Source organism: Monodon monoceros, unplaced genomic scaffold (assembly GCF_005190385.1).
Source record: "Monodon monoceros isolate NGI ecotype Baffin Bay Population unplaced genomic scaffold, NGI_Narwhal_1 Super_Scaffold_9, whole genome shotgun sequence".
NCBI classification, from domain to species: domain Eukaryota; kingdom Metazoa; phylum Chordata; class Mammalia; order Artiodactyla; family Monodontidae; genus Monodon; species Monodon monoceros.
Genome location: NW_021703786.1, coordinates 46245964 through 46257485, shown reverse-complemented (window position 1 = coordinate 46257485; position 11522 = coordinate 46245964). Strand labels below are relative to the sequence as shown.

Here is an 11522-nt window from a genome sequence, read left to right as displayed (position 1 = left end):
GCTTTGGCACGCGTTAAAATTCGAGCAGCAGGGTGGGCGCGTCCAAAAACGTGCTCTCCGGGCGAGACCTATTTTACGCGAACGAAGGTGGGATGGAGTAAGGCAGGAGCAGCAGCCCTGTTTAATCGCGAGAAGACGGGAGGCGGAGTGCCCAGAGCGCGCATGCGCACCGTAAGTCAATGGCGGTTTGAGGGGTTGGCGGAAGCTAGCCTTTCAATATGGCGACCGAGGTAGACGGGCCGCTCAAACGGGTGCTGGTGCCGATTCTTTTACCTGAGAAATGCTACGACCAAATTTTCATCCAGTGGGACTTGCTTCACGGTGAGTTTTATTCGGCATCCGGTCAAAATTGTGCTTCAGAGCTCTCCGGCCGTAAATGGGGCGTGAGTGCGGACTAAGTGACAGCAATGACAGCTGCCACGGCGCGCGGGGCGGAAGTCGCTTCTGAGAGGGGCGGATATGTCTCGGGCTCCGTAGAGGGAGGACTCCATATTTGAGCGAGAGAGGGGAGTCGCCGGGTGGGAGTAGTTCTTTGGTTTAGCGACGGTGAAAGACGAAAAGACTCAAATTTTACAAAACAAAGTTTAAAATCTGATTAGATCGTTCCAGCCTGTAATAGATCTCTATACCTTCAGGAGCAAGGTTACACTTGATTCAAAGCCTCTGATGAATCCAGGCCTTCTGCGGCTCCCCCAAGAATCCTGCCATCCTAGTGGCTTTCCTTCCAGCTTCCACGTTTGCTCATGGTCGAATTTTGGAATTAACTTGTCTGCCTTCCTCCTTCTATCTACGAGGCGACGCCAGAGCAAAACCTGCTTCTGACGTCAGACCTTTAGGGAAGCCTTCGCGGTCTGCCCCCGTCACTTCTTGGTACCCCAGTTGTGCTCCCGGGACAATGTTTTAGCCGCGTTCAGGACCCACGAGAATCTGACTACTACTGGGCCAGGCACCTTGGGGATAGGGCTTCAAGGCTAGAGAAGATGTCGGTGGCTAGAGCATAAAAGCAAGCCCTGGAAGGGTCAAGTCCCTGAGTAGGGGTCAGAGACAGTGTTCAGGAATGAGTGATACAGAGGAAACCTATCCTTGGAGAAAGAAGACATGTGAAGTGGATTGCCTAGTGGCTCAGAGGCGGGGAATAAAGGATCAGAGGACTCTTGGGCATTGCTCAGCTCTATACAGGGAAGCAAGGGAGAGGTTTGGAAGTCAGATCAAGGAGTTTAGATGTGATGGCAGGGAATGGAAGGTTGGATCAGAAAAAAGGAATGGTAAAAGCCGTTTTGGAAAGTCACCTTGTCTGAACGTGATATGATTTGGAGTAGGAAGAACTAGGCCTTTTTCACCTGCCTCCAGACCACCCAAGGCTTCCTTTGTGTGGGTATGTCAAGGTCATAAGGAGCACTTCAAGCCTTTAGGCCTGAGCTGCCTCCTGGAACCCCTGGCTTGGGTTCCATAAGTGTCATCTCTGCTTACCTCTTTTTCTCTTCTTAGTTCCCTGCCTCAAGATTCTCCTCAGCAAAGGCCTGGGGCTGGGCATTGTGGCTGGCTCACTTCTGGGTATGTTTCTTATCATCTTCCCTTCCTGTTGTTGGGAGGTGGGTGGAGTGCTAAGATGCCATGAACTGGTTGGGTCCCTTAACCAGAAGCGGGGCTAACATGCCTCCCAGTCTGCTCTGTAGCTGTCGTGCTGCGCTCCCAAGGGATGTCAGCCCCTCAGCCCTGCCCTTTTCATCCTCTTTCTCCAGTAAAACTACCCCAAGTGTTTAAAATCCTGGGAGCCAAGAGCGCGGAAGGGTTGAGTCTCCAGTCGGTAATGCTAGAGCTGATGGCGTTGACTGGGACCATGGTCTACAGCATCACCAACAACTTCCCCTTCAGGTGAGGGGCCCCGCCCTTTATCTCCAAGGGTAAAGCTCACAACTCTAGTAAGGATTAGGGTGAGGGAGGTAAAAGGGCAGGAAAGCTTAAGCCTTTCTGGAACTCTAGCCATCATCTATGGTGATGAGAGGAGGTGAGAATCCCAAGAATGCCCAGTTTCCTATCCTGGGTCAAGCGGGTGGGGGCTGCCGGGAGGCAGGAGGTAAGGAACCAAAAGGGCTGTGGAGGACAGGGAATAATCAGAATTGGGTCCCCAAGATGGATGGGCTATGGAGGCTTTCCCTGCCTCTTTCCAGGCCCACGTTTCTTCCCCCCAACTCTTGACTCTGCAGCTCTTGGGGTGAAGCTCTGTTCCTGATGCTCCAGACAGTCACCGTCGCCTTCCTGGTCCTGCACTACAGAGGACAGACTGTGAAAGGTGCTGAGGATTGAGCCAGGAGCTGGCTGCAGCTGTTGGGAGCCTTGCTGGGAACGCAGGCCTGGGAAAGCTGAGACTCAGAGGTTGATGAGGACTCCTTATCTCCTTGTCTCCCAGGTGTTGCCTTCCTAGCGTGCTCCGCCCTGGTCCTGCTGGTGCTGCTTTCACCACTGACGCCCCAGGCTGTAGTCACCCTGCTCCAGGCCTCCAACATGCCTGCTGTGGTGGTGGGAAGGGTGGGTGCTGGGAACAAGGGAGAGGATGTTGGGAAGGGGGACTGGGTGAGGAGCAGAGGGGAAACCCAAAGTTTGGGGGTGTTGGACTGAGGGGAATGCAGAAATGTCATGGGAACATTGGACAAATTCATGTGACAAAACGAAGGGTCTCAACTCCTCCCCAGCTGCTCCAGGCAGCCACCAACTACCGCAATGGGCACACGGGCCAGCTGTCAGCCATCACAGTCTTTCTGCTCTTTGGGGGCTCCCTGGCCCGAATCTTCACCTCCATTCAGGTGAGTGCACCTCCTCCCCTCTAGAGGGCACCATAACCTCACCTTACTTCTCTCTTTCCCCATGGACTTGAAGATGCTCCCTCTCTGGAGCCCTTTTTGGCTATGCTGACGAGTAACCCTAGCCATGTCTCTCACCCAGGAAACTGGAGACCCCCTCATGGCTGGAACCTTTGTAGTCTCTTCCCTCTGCAATGGCCTCATCGCTGCCCAGCTCCTCTTCTACTGGAATGCAAAGGCTCCCCACAAGAAGAAAAAGGAGCAGTAGTTGAGCTGGCTCCTGGAGTACATTCCATGTTTCTATTCATCCACCCAACCTTGGGATCCTTCCCATCTGAACCAGTCTGCTGGTGTGACTTTTAATCATTCCCTGTTCTTCTGCAATTGCAGCTTTAGTGGAAATGCTTGGTTGACCCAGATCCTTAGAAACGATAGGGGAAGAGATTTACGGGCTGACATTTAATCATTTAGCTGAGATTCTTTCTTTTGCAGAAGTTTCCAGCTACTTGCCTATTCTGGGCAAAACTCTTACCCTGTCCCCCCCATTTCCCCACTTCCCTTCTGACCCTAGAGGACAGAGGCTGGACAGTGGAAGGGAATAGGTGCTTGTGGATTCCTCCCTCCCACACCCTGGCTCAGACTGTCTCCTGGACCCCAGTGCTTGGTGGGGGAAGGGGGAAGGGGGACAGAAGAATGACTGACTCAGGCAGGGCCCCAGGGTGGGGTGTGGAGGTTCCTGCTCTGGCAGGTCCAGGCGGAAGGGAGTGGAGACTGCTGGTTCCTGCTGCAGTAAAGGCGAACAGAGATGGTACAATAAAGACTCAGAGACGTGGTGTAATCGTACAAAACTGTGTTCAGCCTACAAAAAAAAAAAAAACTGTCTTGTTTTGTTCCCACTGGCTTTCAGGGCTTTGGGGGGTACTGCCCACCTCCTCTGAACTGTGGTCCAACACAGTTCTAGAACAGGGTTTGCAGCCTGGGAATGGTGGTGGTGGTATTGGGGTGTTTCTGGGTAGAAAAGGAGGATGGAAACCTCTCTGGGAGGTCCATGTCCATGAGGGTTAGAGGTGGGTTAGGGGCATGGGGGCCCCTGGGAGGGGAGGGTTGTACAGAGTGGGAGAGCCTGGGGGTGGGTAGGGGCTGTAAGGGGGGAGCAGCTCCCCCTGGAACCTTGGGTTACTCTGAGGGAGAGAGCACGGCGAGGAGGCTTCCGGTTTACAGTGGGAAGAGCTGCAAAGAGAAACACCGGGGTTAGAAGGCACTTGGTCCCCTGAGTTGGAGGTGCCGAGGAGGGTCCCCAGCTCGCATGTGGGGTCAGTTCTGAGCAGCTCTGCGCAGACAAGTATAACTTGTCACCCACCTACCCATCCCTGGAACCGGACCCCAGGACGGCTTAGAGCAGCGCCGCCGCAGCCGTGTTGGGGCACGCTCAAGAACGAGCTTGCGTGCTGCGCGCCTGTTTTCCTCTTTTGGGGCGGCAGGCCAGGAAGGGGTAGAGCTGGGCTTGGCCTGTCCTTGCCCCGGGGGCTGGGAGAGGAAGCTGGGTCACACGAGGGCCAGAATCGGGGGTGGGAAACGGGAAATTCTGGTAACTAGAACACGGTCACATCCAGGGCACTGTGGTCTGCTCCTGCGGTGCCACCACCAACAGACTATGATGGAAACGTCCTCTAGAAAGACCCTGGCTCCCCGGAACTCTCCCACCCTTCACGGAGCGCCCCCCAAACTTATCCGGGTGTGTCCCCTTCTTGGGTGGGCTCGGGGCCCCTGCCAGCCAGGCCCTCTGGTATCCGCCCCCACCCAGGATGCAGGCGGGGGGCACGTCCTCATTCCGCTCCCCGGGAACTCACCCGTAACCGCCAGGCAGGTAGGCTGTCGAGTAGTTGGGGGGCTGGTACCCAAAGCCTCTGCTCCCCTGGGTGGTCGTGTACCCGGGCCCCCAGACAGGCCCGCCGCCAGCCACGCCGCCGCTTCCCTGGCCGAAGTGGGGCGACCCGGCGCCCGCGCTCTTGGTCTTGCGCCGGGGCCGGTACTTGTAGTCGGGGTAGTCGCGCAGGTGCCGGGCCCGGAGCCGCTTAGCCTCTTCCACGAAGGGCCGCTTCTCGTCCTCGCCCAGCAGCTTCCACTGCGCGCCCAGACGCTTGGAGATCTCCGAGTTGTGCATCTTTGGGTTCTGCTGCGCCATCTGGCGGCGCTGGGCGGAGCTCCACACCATGAACGCGTTCATGGGCCGTTTCACCTTCTCCAAGGGAAGACCCCCGGAGACCACTGGGCTCCCGGCGCCCTCCCGCTCCTGGGAGCCCGAGGACGAGGAGTTAGGGTCTGTGGGAGTGGGAGGTTCCAGCCTCCAGGCCTGTGAGGAGCCGGGTAGCGCCATCGAGGGTGAAGGGAAGCCTTAAGAGGGCGTCTTACACGCCCTCCCCTCCAAAGTGAAACGTTGATTCCCCAAACCCGGTATCCTTAAAATGGAAGTGCCTTCCTAGTCCGGAGTCGTTACAGAGAGACTCGTGTTCTTAAAAGGTATATATATCGCCCCCAAGTTCAGAGTCCTTATAATGGAGCCCCTGCCACCAATCAATCCGGCACGTTTGGGGAGTCAAGCGCAAAATCCGCTGTCCGGTACCCAGTCTTGGATAGGCTGTGCTCTTTCCTTGTGGCCGCGGGGTCCCCGACCCTGCCTCGCTCCCCCTACTAGCTGCCGGCCACCGGCCCGGGATTCGGTGAAGGCGGTAAAACTTCGCGCTCTGGGGTCCCGCAGCTGCCAGGAGGCACAGCCCGAGTGCCACAGCCCTCTCTCACCTGGCCTCAGCGTCTGTGGCTGCCGGGTGCGCCAGCACCGGGAACTGCTTTTAACGACTGACTCCTCCCTACTCCCTCCCAGCCGACCGCGCCTCCTGAAGGGCGCCAACCTCCCCCTCCCTTAGGCCAACCAGGTGTCCTGTTCTTCCCAGCCCCCAACACTCCCCCCCCAGGGGACCACGCCTCCTCCCCACCCAAGACCCAAGTCAGGCCTTCCAGCCCCAGTGGCTCTGAACAGCTACCCCTCCCTTCTTAAGCACTGGCAATTTAAAGTCAATGCCTTTGCACAACGGATCAGGCATCTGGTGATCAAAAGCCCTCAGGCTCAGAGTTGTGCTGGGAGGGAGATGAGGACACCCAACCCCCCAATCCAAACAAAACTCTTTTCTGGTGCCTCCTGCTCCTCAAACCCCTAACCTGGCCCGGGGCAAAAAAGTCTGGCAGTCAGGAGGTAGGCAGGCCATTTTTGTTTCCTGAGGTGCTTGGGTGGTGATTCAACCCCTTTCCAGGTGAGAAAATTTAAACCCTCCCCACTATAGCCCCCAAACCTAGGTTTCTCCACTGCATGTTTTATTTCTAATCCTCAGAGTTGGGAGGCAGGGAGCAAGGAAGCCCAGGATGACCCCTAAGGCTGTGAGGTCAGTGATGTGGATGCTGGAGAAAAAGCCTGGATCCAGGGCACAGAACCAGCAGGAATGAGGGCTGGACACCTAGGTCCCAGAGGCTGTCTTGAGGGAACCCTGCTCCGCACTCTGCCCAAGGCCCAGCCCAAGCCCTAGGCCTCAGGTAATCGGATTAAGCAGCCTGCCTTGGCTCTCAGCTCTTAGCAGGAACAGCTCCAGCTCTGAGCAGCCCTACCTAGCCCTATGTGACTCAGGGTATAGGAGTGGCCCAGCTCCCTCTACCAGCAAACCTGGGGGAGGGGAGAGGCAAGGCACAAGCCACTCTCCTCTGGACCAGGAGGGTACCTGGGCCTGGAGAATTTAGGAATGTCAGAAATTCCCAGAAGTAGACCAACTTTGGAATGCCAGAGAAGCTAGGTGTGGAGATACAGGAAACAAGGGTCAAGGCAGGTCAGTCCTACACAAACAGATGGACCAAACTGGGCATAAGGAAGGTGCAGGAACCAGAGGGCCATTTGGATTTTTTTATTCTCTTTTTAAATACTGTACAGTGAAAAATAAATACGCCTTCTCATCCACCAGACAAGGTTGGTCCCCCCTCCCCTGGGGGACCTTGTCACCCCCCTTCATACACACCCCTGGTTCTACTCCAAAACCTTCCCCATGCCTCCCACCCACTTATACCCTTACTATCCCCGTCTTCCACAGTGATGAGGCCCCAGAAATGGGGGGTACAGGACGGGAGGAGGGATAGCAGGGGAGCCCCCCTGAACTGTCCAATCTGGGTGGGTCAAGGAGCACCCCGCACCAACAGGCGGAGAATGGGGGTGTTCAGAGAGAGATTGGGGCATTAGAGGATAAAGGCACATCCAGTCTGATGGGGAAGGAAAGAGGCTCCCCTCACCCTGGGGGTAGGGTGGACAAGAGGGAGGGGGGTATGACCCTGTTACACACCCCTCCACTAGCTCCTGGAGGCTGGGGGGGGACCCAAGCTGCTGTGCCACCCCCCGCCCCCCTAGATAAGAGCAGCTCCAGCGCAGGTCAGTTGGGCCTGTGAGGGCCATGGTGTTGGGCAGCAAGCGAGATGGAGAAGGGAGGGATGCGGGCTGGAGGGTTTATGAAACCCCATTCACCAAACTACCCAACTCCAGGGGGGCAGAGAGCTCCCCATTCTCTGAGGGGCCCTTAGGAAGCTTGCTGACAGAGTCACCCTGAGGGGGGAGTGGGAAAGAAAATGGAGAGGAAGGAAAGAAAAAGGTCAGTAGAAATTCAGGTAATGACATTCCCTACCACCTAAATGCTCCAGGTACCTCCAGGCTGGTCCCCTGTAGTCACTTTTACTGGGATCCAGAAAATATGAACCAAATTCTCTTCTACTCAAACTTTTCACTATTCTAAATGCAGTCTAAACTCCATCAGACATGCCTTCTCTGCAATTTAATGAGAGGTTTCTTTGGGAGTTTTCTTGTGCCCCCTACCCCAGAACAACAAAAAAGGAGGTGGGGTAAACTATATCTTGCTTGCCTACCTTCTGTCCTGAAAGAGAATCCTCTGAAGGTTTAGTGCGTTCCAGGGGTGGCCGCTGGCGGCTCTGAGACTTTGCTCGGGAGATATAATCAGCCACAGTCACTGGGGAAGGCAGAGGACCAAAAGTTTCAGAAGGAACCCAGGTACCCAGCCCCTAGACACCCACTGAACCCCAACCCCTAGCTTTCACAGGATAGGAGGCATCCTGTTCTCTGAGGAAGTCTGCTGACATCCTGTGTGAGCTGACCTGGCTGACGGTCTCCACTGATCGAACCATCAGTCCGGTTACCACGGTTACGGCGGCGGCGGCTCCGATTACGACGCTGGGGTCTTGACTCATCTTCTGTGGGGCAGGGGAAAATGAGAGCTGTGCATCAATCTCCCATCCCTCAATTCTTGCCCAGTTCTGATTTTTCAGATCCAGGTACACCCCTTACCCAGGCCATTCTCTGTCATGCTGGGCCCGTCAGATTCCAGGCCTCCATCCATGACAGTCCTGTCTTCATCAGTGCGACGGCGGCGGGAGCGGCGGCGCCTGGCACTTGCTGGGGGGGGTTCCCCAGGCTCTGAATCAACTGGGGGCTCTGGTTCGGATGTGTCCAGTAGGCTGTAGGGATTACTGTCTGGGTCCTTCAGCACTGGTTAGAGGAAAAAGAGGAGTTGGGAGTGAGGTGTCCATCATCTTTCCTTTTGGCCCACATTCGTGAACCTAGCTGTCTGCTTCTGGTACCTGAGCTAATTGATGAAGAGTTGTATCTTGAGGTGGGCCGGGGGGCAGGTGGGGGTCCCCTACCCCGGCCCCCAATCGGCCGCCTCCGACTTTCTTCCCCCCGGGTCGGGGGATCCCGGTCACCAAGCCCAGCTCGGTTGGGCTCTTCCCTCTTCTCTGACTCAGTCTCAGAAGCTGTGGATAGGTCTGAGATGGGGCCTGAAGAACACAGTAGGGTTCAAACAGGGTCACTCACCCTACCCCAGGATCCATCCCAGTCCCCAGGCTGGAAGACTCTCGCTCTCACTCCTAAGTCCCCCAGCCAACCACTTCTTCATCTTCTCCGTCACCCTTTCCTCAAACTTCCACCCAGACTTCTGCCTCCCACACACCCTACCACTGCTCGCCTCCCTCTCACCACAGGCAGGACCGCCTGGCCTCCGGCCCCGGCCCCGGCCCCCGTAGCTGCCCCCATAGGTTCGTGTGGTGTGGAGGGAGGAGGAGGAGCTCTCATCGGTGGTGTAGCCAGCCTTGTCGCTGCCACCGCTGCCCCGCCCACTCCCAGGAGGGCGAAAGCCCAGCCCAATCTGCCGAAGCTGTTCATCAATTTGCAACCTCTCCAAGCGAAGCTGCTCCACCTCCTGGTTGGGGAGAAGATGGAGGAAAACAAGGAAGGAGAAATAAGTATAAGATCAATGAACAGTCTCTTTTTCCTGCTTCTCTGCCCTGACTGTCCCTATGGATCTGAACTCTCAGGAATGCAAGAAGGCTTAAAACAGGGAAAATTCTGGGTTCCAACTCCACAGCCCCAATTTTCCACCTAATGGTTTCTATTCTACTCAGAGACACAAACTGGGAACCACCACTTTTAACTTTATCCACCAGTATCCTTAGTCCCTTTGTACACATGGATCTCTCCTCTCCCAGGCTTCTGGCTTGGATACCTGCAGGTAGGAGAGGTGATACTCCAGCAGAGCCTGAGCATTGCTGATATTCTCTCGGGTGCCAACAAATATGAAGGGAACCATTCCCTGGAGAGCAGAGGAAAGGACAGATGGATTAGAGACTCAAATGAAGTTTTAAGTCCACCCTGTCTCCTACAGAAGCCCACCCAAATGGGATCTTTCTGGGCTGTACATCTACCAGGAAAAACCAAAGTTCCCAAGCCCCAACCCCTAGAAATCCCATCTCTCAAGGGAATGGCTTGGAGAATAATCCCATCTACTTCTGGCAACCAATCTCTAGGTGTTAGCTGCCCCATACCTCCTCCCTGGGGTTCTTCTTGTCATTATCACCTTCTACTCGAACTCTCACCACACCAGATTTATCCACAATCTCCTGGATCACTTTCCCGTTCTTTCCAATCACTTTGCCTGAATGGGTAAAGGAGGAATTAGGCCTTTTTTTTTTTCAAAGGAAAGAAAGAAGAGTAAAAACAGACAAGATAAACAGTTTTCCAGCTGCTATATAAGGATTCCGTTTAATGATTCTCTTGCTTCTAAGCTTCTGATGTGTTTTCACAGGACAAAATATCACAATCCCTAGAAATCTGTTCTCCCATTTTTGTCACTCCTACTACAGACTGTTTGCTCTGTCCTTGTGAAACTGGAAGTTCACAGGGAGGTGCCAAGCCAGAATCACTTTAGAGCATCTCACATCTGGTCCCCAGCTGTATTCTCTTATACACATACTCATCCCCAACTCACCAACCAGGTTCCTGGGCACTTGCACAGAGTCCTCAGAAAACTCAAGATAGCTCCGGGCCTGTCGGCACGCCTCGGGAGTCTAAGAGAAGAGGAGTGGGGAGTCATTAATAAAACAGAACACCTGGATCTCAAACAGTGATCTTCCTGCCAGTCTCTGTCTTTGAGAAAATGTGGTGCCACCGAAGTCAGGGAGGGAGGTCAACACGACAGGCTTCCTTTCTGTTTCACACTCTCTTCTCTCTATCCCCTAAGGGACCTAGACAACAGCTGTCTTTTGCTGACCTCCCCATAGATGCGGAAAGTGCAGGTCTCTTCACCCAATTCGATGGCAGTCACCCCAGGTACTTTTCGGGCCTGCTGGATGTTGGCACCATGAGTCCCAATTGCTAGTCCCATCAGGTCCTCTCGCACTGTGAACTCCTCTTGGAAAGCTGCCGCCAGCTGCTTACTTGTCTGAAAAAAAAAAAAGGCACTGGACCACTGGACTACAGGAATCATGGAGAAATCTCAGAACACCTGTCCCAAATACCTGATGCTTTGCATAACTTAAATGAGAAAAGACTGTATGAAAGAAAGCCAGAACTACCTGGGAGTCCACTGACCACCAGGACCTGTGAAGAATTCAGGAACTTTTCATTCCACTCCTACCTTCCCAATACCAATGGCTTGGTGGGGAGGGGAGGTAATGATGGCCGAATCTGGGCTGAGATCCATCAAAGATCCAGATTTGGCTATAACACTATCTGGTTGTGTGATCCCAAACAAAACATACTCTCTGTGCCTCTGTTCTGTCATCTGCTAAATGATTACACCTGACCTACCCTATTCCCAGACTAACAAGAGGATTAAATAAAGTTGGTATGAAAGAAAGGACTTTTCACAAGGTAAATGCAAGTGTAAGGAACTATTTACCTTAACCAAACCAATATCAACTCCCAAAATAAAACCTGAAAAGTTGAACAGAAAGCAACAGGTTGAGAAAAGCATAAAAAGAGGTTATGGTACACCATGCTACCACTTCATTTCTCAACCAGTCCTTAGAGGGATACCTGAGTACAAGGGCAGGAAAAGGGAAAGGTTCTGGCAGTGCCCTGAGTAGCATCCCTGGAGAAGTAAAGATTTACCATGGTCCAGAATTTTCAAAGGCTCCCGAAAAGATCAGTTCACTTGATAAAAAGGAAACAGATGTTCAAATACACACATACACGTGCGTGCAAGCACGTGTATATATACCATCCTCATTTAGGATGGTATAATTCCTAAGAGAATCTGACCATCATAAGATGTCAGAACACAAAAAGACCCTGTAGAAACACTCACATTCAATTACCTCATTGTCACAGCTAAAGAAGAAAAA

At 54.1% G+C, this 11522-nt stretch overlaps 3 protein-coding genes across 3 annotated transcripts in view; 1 reads left to right on the top strand and 2 right to left on the bottom strand.

The window, feature by feature from the left end:
- Positions 1-197: 197 nt before the first annotated feature.
- On the top strand, positions 198-3363 carry MPDU1 (mannose-P-dolichol utilization defect 1). Its single transcript, XM_029210880.1, has 7 exons — positions 198-321; positions 1489-1554; positions 1743-1875; positions 2208-2293; positions 2411-2529; positions 2694-2804; positions 2944-3363. The coding sequence occupies exons 1-7, from the start codon at positions 219-221 to the stop codon at positions 3067-3069; spliced, it is 744 nt and encodes a 247-aa protein (XP_029066713.1). The 5' UTR covers positions 198-218; the 3' UTR covers positions 3070-3363.
- A 256-nt stretch (positions 3364-3619) lies between these two features.
- Positions 3620-5718, bottom strand: SOX15 (SRY-box 15). Its single transcript, XM_029210883.1, has 2 exons — positions 4652-5718; positions 3620-4031 (listed from the first exon to the last, which is right to left on the bottom strand). The coding sequence occupies exons 1-2, from the start codon at positions 5176-5178 to the stop codon at positions 3863-3865; spliced, it is 696 nt and encodes a 231-aa protein (XP_029066716.1). The 5' UTR covers positions 5179-5718; the 3' UTR covers positions 3620-3862.
- A 1015-nt stretch (positions 5719-6733) lies between these two features.
- Positions 6734-11522, bottom strand: part of FXR2 (FMR1 autosomal homolog 2) — a 14108-nt gene continuing 9319 nt past the window's right edge. Inside the window, exons 8-17 of the mRNA XM_029210876.1 lie at positions 10448-10618; positions 10166-10244; positions 9723-9832; positions 9404-9490; positions 8878-9100; positions 8481-8678; positions 8188-8388; positions 7998-8093; positions 7752-7852; positions 6734-7434 (exon numbers count right to left, since the gene is read on the bottom strand). Coding sequence (XP_029066709.1) covers positions 7339-7434; positions 7752-7852; positions 7998-8093; positions 8188-8388; positions 8481-8678; positions 8878-9100; positions 9404-9490; positions 9723-9832; positions 10166-10244; positions 10448-10618 — 1362 coding nt within the window. The 3' untranslated portion in view covers positions 6734-7338. The remainder of the gene's footprint in view (positions 7435-7751; positions 7853-7997; positions 8094-8187; positions 8389-8480; positions 8679-8877; positions 9101-9403; positions 9491-9722; positions 9833-10165; positions 10245-10447; positions 10619-11522) is intronic.